A 14678-nucleotide genomic window follows, 5' to 3' on the forward strand; every position below is an offset into this window, starting at 1 on the left:
ATTGTTGTGGATTTTGAAATTCCTATGATACATGGAGCAAGAGCAATGTTATCGATGTAGATAAAAGCTACTTTTATTTTTTGTATTTAAAATTCCTATAATACATAGAGCAAACTTCGTTGAAGATGGTGTTCTTCATGTTACCGACTTCAATTTATGATACTTTTAGTCTCTAGTAAATTTGAATTTTTATATTTAATATCTTAAATAATAAAAGTCTACAAAACGACGATGTGTTTTTTTCATGTCAAATCTAGAGGGGTTTTTTTTTGTTATAAATCAAAGTAGTGTATTTTTAAAGGATATTTACCAAAATGGTATGGTTTTAAAAATATTTACAATTAAGTTAAGTTTATACCAAATCAAAATTAGAAGATAAAATAAAAAAGAAAAAAAATTGACTTACCAAGGTAATTAATTTTTCGATTTGTTCACATCTGAACAACTATATTTTTTTTGTGTACACATCTAGATAACGAACTTTTTGGAAATGTTACATATGACCATTATGACTGGATGTAACCTACTACAGCCGGTCATGATAGTTATATGTAAACACTTCCAAAAAATTTGTTTAGATGTAGGGGTGACAATTTATGACACGACATGACAAAAATACACGACACGAAACGAAATCGGGACGAAACTGAAATTTGAATTCGTGTCGTGTTCGTGTTAACTGTAAAAAACACGATGTCGAGTCGTGTCGTGTTCGTGTTCAAAATTCGACACGAAATTGACACGATTTAGCAGTTTTTTATCGTGTTTTTCGTGTTTGTCATGTTTTTCGTGTTATATTTGATAAAATATTCATTAAATAAACTAGTTTTTAGTATATGATATAATTTTCGTGTTGTGTCGTGTTTGTCGTTTTTTAATTCATTTGTTTTTGTGTTAGTTAAAAAAACACGACATCGTGTCGTGTCGTATCAGACAGAAACACTAAACGATAGCACAATTTGACACCCCTACCTTGATGTATATAAAAAAAAAAATTGATATCCAGATGTGAACAACCCAAAAATTTAATTACCTAATTCTTTAATATATAATTAAAGTTTTGAAACTTGATTTTCCAGTGAAAGTATCAAGAATAATGTCATTTATAAACGACTTGCCTACAATAATATTTAGGAATTATTATTTTTTATTAAAAAGCTTGTCTTTTTCTTTTCACATATTTTTTGGTTCCACTATTCATCAAGTCTTTGTAAATTGTAATTGGAAAAGAGTAGTGTGATGGTGTATGGACTTGTACACAGGTTTTCTCTCTCTCTTTTTTTTTTAATATTTAATGTTAAGTATCATAAATTACAAACTAACTATATATTACAAAAAGTTTTACACATATATTTAATTTATTACTTTGTATAACATATACAATAATAATAATGAGTATTATCAATCCGAATTTTGAAATACAATTTTGCACTTAGCTTATTCAATTATGAAATACAATACTATTAAATATGGTTTCTATATTATATGTTTAATTTGTTAAAATTAAATTATGGTGCTTACGTGTATGTTATGAGAAGACGGTGTAAAAAGAATAAGATAAACCAAATTTCAATACTTCTAAAAAGAGATACAAAGATATTCATGAATAAAAGAACAAAACTACATAACGTGAGATACATAGACTTTACATGAAAGAATCAACTAAACCTTTAATAATAAAAAATAAGTTTCAATACATGTTCTTAAAACAAAATCTTTATCAAACCAAACCAAACACACAACAATAATAACAAGTACTACTACTAGACATCTAGACCCTTGGATTTTGATAATAAAGCACTGGTTTCTTGGGCTTAAAGAGATACCTAGAACCATACGTTGAACTAAACACATCTTTCACAAGAGGATATTGTAGTTGAGCATACGAAACAATAGGTATAAGCGCAACCACACTAATGAAGATTGCAATCACAATGAACTTGTGACGATATATCACAAAGAAACTAACACTAAAAGAAAACATCATGGTGACTATGGATAGAAAAAGCATTGATAAACCCACCAAAAGCTTTTTGGGTAACGATTCAAGAAAATCCTCTTGAGCATAACGAGATGTGAGGATGGATAAAAACACAAGGATTGAAGTGGAAGATAAGATTAAGGAAATGGCATCCAAGATGACAAATACTATGAATGGTACGTTGTGAAGAAACATAGGAAAGCCGGTTTTTTGGTCGTAGCCACCGGGAATTGTGTAAGCGACTGCAAATACTACGGTGGCTATTAGGGCGGCAGCCACCATGCATTTACTAGCGGTTCCTTTCATCCATTTCTCACCTTCGGTTACTAAAGGTTTGTGGTTTTCAGTGAATAGTTCATATGGTGTTAACCCACTTTTGTTCTTTTTTTCTTTGTAAAGAGGAGGTACCATAGACTCCACTTCCTACAACACAAACATATATAGGTGATTATAATGCAATATGGTGAATGTAAATGACTAATAAATTAACATGGATAATATTTGAGAGAAATATAAAATATATATACCTTGAACCATAACAATTTATGTTGCAACTGGAAAGCTGCCCCTGACACATGTCGAAGTCGGGTTTTCTGAGTGTTATTTCCAACCAAATGTAACATATTATTCCCTTCTAGATCTTTGACTGGAATTATCAAAGCCTTCATGGAGCCGATCTCATACAACAGATTATATATACCCTCATGACGATGAGAAACAGCAACATGAAAAATACTTTGATTGTTTTCATTTTGCTTCCATATAAGATCAGGATATCGACGTATGAGCTCAACCAAAAACCTAGTATTTCCTGTTTCTGCAGCAACAAAAAGTACTCGAGAGGGGTATGTTTGTTTTCCATCTACCAGAACTATTGGGCCTCTGAGTATTCTGTCTATTTCAGTTTTGGGCTTTTCCTCAATACTTTTCCAAATCTTTATTAGTAACTCCACCGCTTTATTGTCAACTGGTTCCACCTTCAAATGGAAGGCTACAAAAATAGAATTAACAATCGAATAAGAACCAAACACTGAAACACAAGCTAATTTAGAACAAAATAAATGTAGAACGCGAAAAGATACTTGAATTCACGATGCTTCTGACGTAATGTGGCTTTATTTCATCAAATGCAGAAGGCTTTCGAGCCAAAGCACATAGTGCTTCCCCACTTTGAGCAAGTAGTGGGTGGTGTTCCAATATTTTCAGAGCGAAATCTACAAAAGAATAAGTTAATAGATAAAATGTATGTGCAAAAATTATTAGTTAGCATGTAATAATGAGAAATGAAAGCTTTCAAGTAATTAAAATATGTACGTACCGAAGAAATCCATCTCAATGGACTTCAAGAAAACCCAACTCCTGTTCTTAGGTGTCCAACCAGGGCCATTCATTTGAAGAGACTCTTGATAGAGATAATCCACCATTTCTGTGTTTCCAAACAACACAGCGATATAAAGCGGCATCATTTGTTCACCATTAGGTATGGTGGGCAGATTACTGTTACTCCCCACCATAATCTTAGCAATTTCAACATTTCCAGATATAGCTGCCAAAGAAAGGGCAGTATTTCCGTTTCTATTCTGCAGTTGCAAGTCGGCCTCACTTACTTTACCCACAAGATATCGAACGAATTCAATGCTGTCTGTGTTGCTTTGAGCTGATGCTGCAACGTGAAGTGGTGTTTCGCAGTTTTCATTGATGCTGTAACGTATGAGATATCCATGACGCTCGATTGTTTGTTTTGCGGTTTGCCAGTCTGCTTTAGTTAATGCTTCACATAGAGGAACGCATATATTGATGTAGTCCCTACGTCTGTTATCTGTGTATATTTCGAAAATGGCCTCAAAGATTCCCAACAAAATTAGTATAAGGAGGTTTGAATTTATAGGATGGTATAGTTACCAGCAAGTAAATCTTGACAAGGAAGATCGAAACGTGGTTGAGGTAGCGGTGGTGGTTGTGGCGGTGGATCCTGGTGGATTATGCCATTTGCTTCACCCATTGGAACTACGCCTTGTTTTCTGAATGCTTATTGACCTGAAAACGTATCATGACATACGAATGAAGAATATGATTGTTACAACACACATACACTCTTCTTTTTCTCTAACTAATAGCATCTACATTCCATGGTTTAATGAAATAGTTGTTGAAGTAGAATGTACATTCAATAGATTAAACTCGATCATAGTGGGATGTCAAGTTGGCATTCAATGGATTTGAGGTTCAATGACCAACTGTTCATCGGGAAAAGTTTTATAAAAATTCAATGCATTATTGTACTATACAAATTAAATAGTAAAACTGTATAAAAAATGAAAGATTAATGTGACAATCCATCGTTAAAATATTATTATGTTGTTATTAAATACATTTGACCATTTCAAAATCTATAAAATTTAAGTAGCTCTGTTTTCTTTAAGACTTTTTATTTGTACATGTCACTTTATTGTTTACATAAATACTTTTTTTTTAACAAATATAGAGTTTTTTATTGCAGTTTTCTCCATTAAGATCAAAAATGTGAGTTTTTTTATTGGAATTGAAAAGATATCTATATATGTACTATAAAAATGGTAATACAATATTAACGTTGAAACCCCATGACTTTCAAATTCATTATAACAATAAATCAAAATTGGTTAATTAAAATGAAATAAATGCAAAGCAAATAAAACTTTCTACCTAAACTCTAGTTCTATATAACTTTTTAATAATAATAAGTTATTTTAAATTAATTAACAATTATAATTAATAGTAACATAAAAATAAAAATTATATTACATTACCTTACAAACAGTTTGCTATTTTTGATTGAAACTAAAAAAATATTCTAATTAAAACTTTAAATCAATTAATCATAACAATGCTTAAAATTAACATTAAATTAAGAATTATATTTAATTTTTAAAATATTTTATTATTGATTTAAAATAAAAACAACCCTTTTTCAGATTATTTTGTTATCAATCAACATGTACTACAAAATATTGATAACAAACATTTTATAAATATTTTATTTGTATAAAACATTCAAAACATAATTAAACAAATAGTTATTAGTTATATGACTATTCTCTGTTGTCAATAATGGAAGAATCTACCTTGACGTATCGAACATTTCAAAAACAAAATTTTATAATATTTTCTAACTTCACAATAACTAAATTTTATTAGCACGTCATGGTATCTTTTCAATTTTCAAAACCAATAAACGGATTTATGCAAAACGAATAAACGATCTATCATTAATCATCATCTGATTATGAATTCGCATTTTGGAAGATTAGCTTTCCCAAAAGTTAATATTACAAATCTGTATGACTGTATCTACGACCTAATGATCTATCATCAATCACTACGATTCAAAACAATTTAGTTAGAGGAAGCAACTTTTTAATTGGGAAAAATAAATCGAAGAAAGTAGCAGTCAACTTAATCTCCAGTGGTACGACGCCGTTTACGGATATCTGCTCCTCTGTATGAATAGCTAATACTTGCCGGAGCTTACAAAAATACTACAGCAACTAGAATTATATCAAATTTCTCATTACTTTCCTTTCAATGTTAACAATTGATGCAATAAGCATATTAACAATGAACAGAACAATTGTTCTTCACGATAAATCACACATACTGCTCAACCTAAATCTAGATTAGGTTAAAAAATCGCCGAATTGAATACATTCGAAAACATTCGAACAAAATTTGGATTCAAGGTTACGGAAAAGATCACAGCCATGAACACATACCTTGTCAAATTACGGTAGATGTCTGTCGTTTTGCTGGTTTTGCGATGATTTTGAGCCTGGCTACAAAATAAGAAATCGATGATCAACAAAAAAGCTTCACGAAAAGCTGAATTGAGAGGTTTGGAGAAAGAAGATGGAGAAGAATCATTTGCATTACGACATACAGAAGTAGATAATCAAAAATGAAGAAGAAAAAGAGGTTCGCCGATGAATGAAATCAGAAGCCTTTAAGAAGATGAAGAATGACAATCGTCGAGGCAACCTGCGGGATTTATAGAGCTTCTCACTCGTCATCGGATGTCGGAAAGGATAAAAACGCAGGTTCGAGGAAATGCAGCTGAACTGAAGAAGCCAAAAAGAGTATATTTTTGGATTTGTGAATGAAATGTAAATCTCCATGAAATAAGGTTTAATTGTTTCAAAGAAACCTCCTGTGTGTGAAATGTGGTCATTCTTCTAACGCGTGTGGTTACCCTGTGACCCAATCACCCAAACATGTATAATACTATTTGGAAAGAGTGTAATTCCAACATATTAATATAAAAATGAGTTAATTTAAGTTTCAGAATTTAAAATTTACATATTATACCTAAAAGATATTGATCATTTTTATACTATCTTTTGATTTAATCTATTAACAATATACATATTATTATGTAATCGTATTTAGTGCATCATTATTTATGTGACTATCGGAGCTAATCAAGACTATACTCTTACTACATAAGTAGTGCCCCGATTGGAGTCTATGGGTTGGGATTTAGAACTATTTTTTCGTTGATTTTTAAGGCTATGTTCAAAAATAAAAAATGGACATCTAATTTCATATTAGCAACAGATGGGGACAAATTAGTGACGGATTAACAGATTAGTGATGGATTATGACGGATTACTGACGAATTGAAATTATGGTCCTGACGACATGGCCTTGTGCGGTCGCACACCTCGCATGTGCTCAGGGTCGGTCCTATTGGTAATGAATATTTAAAGGGAAGTGATCCGAAAACAATAAGTTTTTAACATACATAACAATTTATGATTTAAAAGATTGGACAATTTGCATATTGTAAAACCATATAAAATATAATTTGATGAGTTCACAGTAAATCAAACCAGGAGACACATAGACGATGTTTATTATTGGGTCATTCTCAAACTACTAGATGGTGTAAAGTATTACCTAAAAAAAATAAAGATTTTTGGTTGGCGTCTTGCTCTTCATCAGCTGCCTATTCGGTTCAATTTGTCAAAAAAAAAAAAGGGGGGGGGGGGGGGGGGGGGGGGTTGGAATTGAGTAGTATATTATGTCCGTTGTGTGGGGTTGGGGTGGAATCGACGGAACATCTATTTTTTCTCTGTAGTAGTTGTGGCGGTTTGGTCCTTGGTTGCAAGATGGTGTGATATAACATTCTCTGTGCATATATCGATCGTTGAATGGATGATCAAAGGTTGGTGATATCAAAACGTATATAATTGGAAGTGGCTGTGTTAGCTACGTGTTGGATGTTATGGAGGTACATGAATTCGGTGGTGTTTGATGGGAGTAAAATTAGGAAAAACTCGTTATTTGATAGTATTGTGTTAAGTTTGTTTTTTTGGTTTAAAAACCGAGCTTCCAATTATGATGTAACGTGGAATGCTTGACTTAATTCCCCTTTGTAAATTTTGAAGCTTTTTTTAATGTTCTAGCATTTCGCTAGAATATGTGAATATATGAAAACGCAGTCGTTCAAAAAAAACCATATAAAATATAAATTGTTTTTTATAACAAAAATTTGTTATGTAAGGATCGACTTTCATGTTTAAAATGCAAGCAAATGGTTCAAAAAATTATACTAATATGTTTATAATTTCATATTATTTTCACATATATTTTTAATTCCCACTTGATTAACTCTTTGTAACCGGAAACAACCAACAAGTAGGTTGAATTCTTAAATCGAAGAGCTAAACCGTAATAATGCAAAATAAAAAGAGTTTACATTATGGTATCGATACAAGAAACGTTTAATATAATGTTTATATTATAACGTTTATTTAGACTCTCAAACATATCCTTAAAATATGAAATGAATTCCTTAATATAAAACAAAACATTATAAAAATAAGGACGCTTAAAATCATTAAAACAGAATGTTGCCTTGAAAAGTTAATAACCATGCCGCTTGTGAATCGTTATTGTGAAAGGAAGCTTCTTTCTAACATAGATGATGAGCTAGGAAGCTTCTTTGTACTATGTTAGCAAGAATGTTTGTTTCATGTTCTTTAAACAAATTGGGAGATACGGGGTATCGCCGTTCATAAAACAAGACAATATAGTTGGATTTTCGTTGATGATAGAATCTAATCACACGCTAGTGTACTTATTACTTAGCTTTTGCAAGATACTTTATTAAAACAATGTAAATTCAACCAATAAGAAAACCTTAAAAATCAAATAGGATGTCTAAATGGAAAAATAGGATGTTTTTTTAGCTAACCCCTTTATTAATATAAATTCTTTTTGATAGGAATATTCTTGGAAACTTCAGTCAGTTTTATCCAAATTTAAATGGTGATTTCCATCTAATCTAAAAAGTCTTTTTTTAATTAGTTGTGAGATTTTTTCCACCGCTGTTCGGGCCTCTCGGTCCCTCACTACTCTCCGAGATCTTCTTGCCCAAGCCGAGGCACATGAGTTATTTTTGCGCTCTCTACATGGGACTGCTTCCCCGTCAGTGGCCTTTTCTGCTACCTCTCATCCCCCCATATCTCGCGGTGGTCGTGGTGGTCGTTCTTTTCGGGGTGGTCGTGGGCGTGGGCATCGTCCTCCCCATTGTCAATTATGCCGAACCAATGGCCACTATGCTAGTGCATGCCCACGTCTCTCATCATATGCCACTCATAAACCCGAATCAAATGTTGATTTAGCCAAAGCCTTTCATGCTCAATGTCGTGTAACACCCAATGCCCCAGACTGGTTTGTTGACTTCGGTGCCACCGATCATATGGCTTCTTCCACGCCATCCGTCTCTCAACCTATGCCTTATGTTGGGGACTCTAAGGTTGCTTTTGGGGATGGTAATGTTCTCCCCATATCTCATATTGGTCAATCTATGATTCGCAATAATATTAAATTGCGGGATGTTCTCGTTGTCAAAATGATCACCAAAAATTTATTGTCCATTAGTAAATTGACTACTGATAATAGTCTCGATGTTTTGTTTTCCCAACCTCATTTTTATATCCAGGATCGGGCAACGAAGCAGGTTCTAGCAACGGGGCGATGTGAGCAAGGATTATATGTTCTATCCAATAAACCGACAACATTTACGGTTGTTGCTTGTTCGAAGTAAAGAGCATCCTATGAGCTTTGGCATTCCCGCTTGGGCCACGTTTCTTTTGATACTCTTTCTCTTATGAATAAATTAGGTCACGTTTCGGTGACATCTATATTACCATCACCCATTATTTGTACGCCTTGCCAACTTGCTAAGGCGCATCGTTTACCTTTTGAACCTAATGAAAAACGTGCTTTAAATGTATTGGACTTGATTCATTGTGATTTTTGGGGGCCATCCCCGGTTACTTCGATCGATGGTTATCGTTATTATGCTGTTTTTGTGGATGATTTTTCTCGTTTTATGTGGTTCTATCTGCTCAAAACCAAGTCCGGTTTCCATGTGGTTTTTGGGGCCTTCATTAAGTTTGTTCAAACACAATTTTCATCTAAAATTAATGTCTTTCAAAGTGATGGCGTTTGCTTGAAGACAATGGTACTTTTCACCGTATTTCATGTCCGTACACTCCACAACAAAATGGTCGGGTAGAGCGTAAACACCGCCATATTATAGAAACCGGTCTTGCCATGTTATTTAATGGGCATGTTCCGTCTTCTTATTGGGTCCATGCTTTTCGCTCAGCTGTTCATATTATCAACCGACTTCCCACTCGGGTATTGAATAATAAATCCCCGTTTGAGGTTTTGTTTCTTCGGGCTCCATCTTATGATCATTTTCGCCCATTTGGATGTCAAGTCTACCCTTACTTAAGAGACTATGCGGAGCACAAATTATCGCCACGTAGCCTTCCTTGCATCTTTCTTGGCTATTGTGCCCAATACAAAGGATATGAATGTCTTGATCCCGACTCCTCTTGTGTGTTTATTACCCTGCATGCCAAGTTTGATGAGCTCTTTTTTCCTTTTGGCAGCACTTCAACTCGGGCCTCTATTCATGATCTTCATCTAGTTGCTTTTTTCGACGATACATCATTTTCTAGTCCACCATTGGTTCCTGCTCCTTTCACTAGGTGTGGGATTTGCAATGATCCCGCTCCTGTCACCGAGGCTTGGTCGCCTGAATAAGCCCCATCCTCGGAGCAGGCCCAATCACCAGAACAATCCCAGTCAACAGAAGAGGCTCAGTCGCCCGAACAGGCCCAGTCCTCGGAGCAGGTCCAATCTCCTGATCAGACTCGGCCACCCACCGATGCTCCATCATCGTTCTCACCTGATAACCCGTCTCCTGTTGTTTTGTTTGATGAGACTGAAATGAATACACCTCCTGCTACTCTTTCACGGGCTCCACCTATTAGCCATCCCATGGTTACACGGGCCAAAGCCGGGATTTTCAAACCAAAGCACAGAGTAGATCTTGCTCACACTACTAAACATGGTTTATATTGTGCCTTATTTGCTCAACATGATCCGACTACCTTTTCTTCTGTCGCTTTGCAATCCCACTAGATGACTGCCATGAATTCTGAAATGAATGCTCTATGGAAAAATCATACTTGGTCGTTGGTTCCTAGACCTATGGATCGCAATGTAGTCGGTTGTAAGTGGGTGTTTCGAACTAAGTATCATTCTGATGGCACTATTGATCGTTATAAAGCTCGTCTATTTGCTCAAGGCTTTAGTCAACTTCCAGGTGTTGATTACTCGCATACTTTTAGTCCAGTGGTGAAAGCATCCACGGTGCGCGTTGTTTTATCTTTGGCCGTCATTAATGGTTGGTCTCTTCATCAGCTCGATGTCAATAACGCTTTCCTTCATGGTACCCTCGCGGATCCCGTTTACATGGAACAACCACCGGGTTTTCATGATTCTCGTTTTCCCGGTCATGTGTGTCGTCTACATAAAGCTCTTTACGGTCTCAAACAGGCCCCACGCGCTTGGTTTCATCGTCTAAGCACATTTTTGGTTAGCACTGGGTTTGTATGCAGTCGGGCTGATCCTTCTCTGTTTGTGTTCAAACGTGACTCGTGTGTGCTATATTTATTGGTCTATGTTGACGATTTAATTTTGACCGGAAATGATGACACGATTATTCGCTTCATCATCAATCGCTTGCACCACGAATTCGCGATCAAAGACCTCGGTCATTTAAATTATTTTCTTGGGATCGAAGCCACTTACACCACAAATGGTCTATTTCTCAGTCAAACAAAGTATGCTTATGACATTCTTGATTGAGCAGGTCTTCTCGATGCTAAACCAGTTTCAACTCCTCTTGCCTCTAACACGGCCTTTGTTACCGGTGGTGATGCTTACTCGGATCCCTCACATTATCAATCCCTTGTTGGTGCTCTTCAGTATTTGACGATCACTCGTCCGGATATTTCTTATGCAGTCAATCAAGTTAGTCAATTCCTTCAAGCCCCTACTATTCCGCATTATCAAGCAGTTAAACGGCTTCTGCGATATGTCAATGGTACGATTTCTTTCGGACTATCCTTTTCTAAACCGTCATATACCACGCTTGTGGGCTATTCTGATGTTGATTGGGCCCGTTGCCTCGAGACCCGTCGTTCCACTTATGGTTACTCGATATTCCTCGGGGGCAATCTTGTATCCTGGAGTGCCAAGAAACAACCAACTGTCTCTCGCTCCAGTTGTGAATCTGAATATCAAGCAATGGCCAACACTGTCGTGGAAATTATTTGGATCACTCACTTGTTGCAAGAACTTCATGCGCTACCACCGGACCGTCCGACATTGCTATGCGATAATCAAAGTGCCTTGTTTCTCACTCAAAATCATGTTTCTCACAAACGTGCCAAGCACATTGATCTTGACTATCACTTTATTCGTGAACTTGTGTCGTCCGGTAAACTTCACACCAAGTTCGTTCCGACCAAGCTTCAAGTGGCCGACATTTTTACAAAGAGTTTACCACGTCATCAGTTTGAGTTCTTTCGAGAAAAGTTGTGTATTGGTTTGCCACCGTTCCACTTGAGGGAGGATATTAGACAAACTTAACAGCTACTCCTATATATCTTTATGTACAGTATTTAATTCTTTGAGGTTGTAATGTGTAAATTATATTTCTATAAATCATAAGTCGCTCCACCTAATTGGGTGTGATGTGTACCATTATCATATATATTATATATGAAAAAGGTTTTTATTTGAATTTGCGTCCACTGGTGTCCAGAGGCGTTGAACTAGATTGATGGACATGTAAGAGAACTTCCTCTGCATGAACCAATTTGTAAAGAAATTTATAAGAAAGAAAGTTAGGTAGTAGAAAACAAAGTCTAAAGAGTCATTTGATAGTTTTTAACTGGGTTAGAAGTTCTGACTGACTCCACATATGATTGAAACCATGTTGTTTGATTGTAGTTCTGACTGATTGTGTGCTAAATAATGAAAAATGATCATATTACATTTATGTTGTCTCAAGAAACAAACATACATACTTATTGCCTTTCAAATTTTTTTGCATAACAAATAGCACACATTCTATGATCATGAAGCTATAAATTTAATATATAAATAACAATGTGCTTATAAACAAATAAATGTAAGTATGTTGCTTGTCTTGATTTGTTTAGTATAAACATCAACTTTAATTTCTTTTTATAACAACATTGTACATAAAAAATTAAAAAATTATAGCAACAAAATTTAGATACAAAACATAATTGATTAGTATGTAATTACAATGAATTCATTCAACTATTCTTACTTTTTGTTGGCTTCAATGTCGTAGACCTTGTGAAATATTCTTCCATGAACAAAAACTTCAACTATTGTACAACTGTGATAAACCAAAAGTTAATAATAATCAGATTGAAGATTTCATTAATACAAAGACCAAAAGGAAATAAATTAAAGTCACTTGAGCATGGAAAATTAATACATGAACTCATTCTTCAATGTTTCATTTTGTTGTTTAGATCTAAGAATCTTGACAACATCAATGCAACTGGAGAAAAGTGTTCACATACAAATCTACACAAGAGCCAAATACAAATCTTACATTAAACTTTAATGATGTTCTATCTATCTGTGCATCTACTTTGTGCATTTTGGTCTCCATTCATAAAATTTGACCAAAATTGCTCTAAAAACAGTTAAAACACAACCATATGGAGAAATCATAGTAAATGAAAGAGATTAGAATATATGGAGTACCTTGCTTCATCATTACTAATTTCGTTCCTCGTCTGCATAGTAAACTAAAAATAGAAAAAATTTAACAATATATCCATACGTAATGGCAAATTAACAAGAATTGACATTTTGGAAGAACAATTCGATTAATACATCCATATAGATGATAAGAAAGAGTGGTGATTATTAAAGAGAGTAATGGGTACCTCCAACAATGTTGGGATTAGAGCAACTGACAACCGCACGAGCATAAACCGGAGGAGCTTCAAGAGGATTATGATTCGGAATGAAATGATTAATTGGTAGGTTCATGCTCAAAATCCCAAGGTCATCGATTTATGTTCCTTTGCATCGCTTCTGTCACACCTGAATTCTCCTTTTCTACAAAATATTATCGCTGTGGAAACCTCAATAACATCCCGATGATGAGGTCCTTGGTCCAATCGCTAGACATTTGGATGAGGACGCCCAGAGTTTGGACGCAAAGCGTTTGGCATAGAACGTCTGGCGTTCAAATGCTAGGCGTTCTATGATGGAAGCTAGGCGCTTGCAAGCAGAGACCAAACCCTAATTACATATGATTTTTTTTGTAAATTAGGTTCAATTATATACTTAAACAATAAAGTCGTTACTTATAAGTATTGTATAACATTATGGTCTTACACCTAGTATTGCAAGTAGAGAACAAACCCTAATTTTAGGGTTTGCAACTTTATGGCTTTAGAAATTTCATTAGTATTGGATCTGAAGTTTGGATGTGAGGTCTTAAGCCATTAAGACATTAGTTAAGAAATTTGTAGACAACGATCAAACACCAGTCGTTTGCATGGGAACGCCAGGCGTTCGGACGTCAAACGTCATAGTCGGAACGTTAGGCGTTCTCTCAGAAGCCCAATGGATTGATTTGTGTGCCTTAGGCCATTAACGGTTTTAGGTTTAGTTTAGTTGGGCTAGTATAGAAAGGGAAAAATGGTATTTTGCCCTTATCATGATGAAGGATGGACTGGACCTTGGTTGTGGGTTAAACCCTAGTTATTGATTGGGATTGTTTCTAGATTTTGTTTGGTGTGAGGAGCAGTGTAGCAGGGAGCGTATCATGGTGTTCTTGAGTTTATTTATTTCAGGCGAGTTTCTCTTCATTGTACCGTGGGTCGCAGGCACCAATGTCGGTACACTATTTTTCGATCATCTGTTAGTAGAGAGATGCTTTAGGGACTGTATATAGTCATGTAGGATAGACTCTTGTGACATCCCCAATTTCACGGCCAGAAAAGACCGATTTGTTTATGCTTTGTTTTATAAAAATCAGAGTAATCCTTTGATTAAAAGAGTTGCGGAATTTGTTCCAAAAACAAAATATGATAAAATTTATCAAAACGTTTCTCAAAGAGAATGTATTTTCATTAAATAATAAAACCTCGGGATGTCATGTTCCGATACAGACCAAAAGCATAAACAATATAAAATAGACCTTACAACAGTTATTTATAACTACTGATCTATAATCCAAAATCTCTCGTCCAGTCCACCAACTTATACCCTTGTGTCATTACCTGTAATGCAAAGA

The 14678-nt window shown here is 34.9% G+C and overlaps 1 protein-coding gene across 3 annotated transcripts; it reads right to left on the reverse strand.

Moving 5' to 3' along the window:
• Window positions 1–1586: 1586 nt before the first annotated feature.
• Window positions 1587–6185, reverse strand: LOC111889605 (protein ACCELERATED CELL DEATH 6). 3 transcript variants are annotated; one of them, XM_042901024.2, is made up of 7 exons: window positions 5996–6185; window positions 5734–5789; window positions 3884–4018; window positions 3300–3800; window positions 3064–3195; window positions 2509–2972; window positions 1587–2404 (listed from the first exon to the last, which is right to left on the reverse strand). In XM_042901024.2, the coding sequence occupies exons 3-7, from the start codon at window positions 3981–3983 to the stop codon at window positions 1772–1774; spliced, it is 1830 nt and encodes a 609-aa protein (XP_042756958.1). In that variant the 5' UTR covers window positions 3984–4018; window positions 5734–5789; window positions 5996–6185; the 3' UTR covers window positions 1587–1771. The 3 variants fall into 3 exon arrangements, with proteins under 3 accessions (XP_042756958.1, XP_023741518.1, XP_023741517.1); XM_023885750.3 differs by having other exon boundaries at window positions 5898–6185; XM_023885749.3 differs by having other exon boundaries at window positions 5734–5793; window positions 5898–6185.
• Between the last annotated feature and the right edge of the window lie 8493 nt (window positions 6186–14678).

This window comes from Lactuca sativa, chromosome 1 (assembly GCF_002870075.4).
Source record: "Lactuca sativa cultivar Salinas chromosome 1, Lsat_Salinas_v11, whole genome shotgun sequence".
Taxonomy (NCBI): Eukaryota; Viridiplantae; Streptophyta; class Magnoliopsida; order Asterales; family Asteraceae; genus Lactuca; species Lactuca sativa.

Excerpts from the sequence above, each read along its gene's own strand:
- LOC111889605 (XM_042901024.2), bottom strand. The coding sequence starts at position 3,983 with ATGGGTGAAGCAAATGGCATAATCCACCAGGATCCACCGCCACAACCA. Across the intron at positions 3,196-3,299 it reads CATTGAGATGGATTTCTTCG|ATTTCGCTCTGAAAATATTG; the intron begins GTACGTACATAT and ends ATTCTTTTGTAG. Across the intron at positions 2,973-3,063 it reads CAGAAGCATCGTGAATTCAA|CCTTCCATTTGAAGGTGGAA; the intron begins GTATCTTTTCGC and ends CTATTTTTGTAG.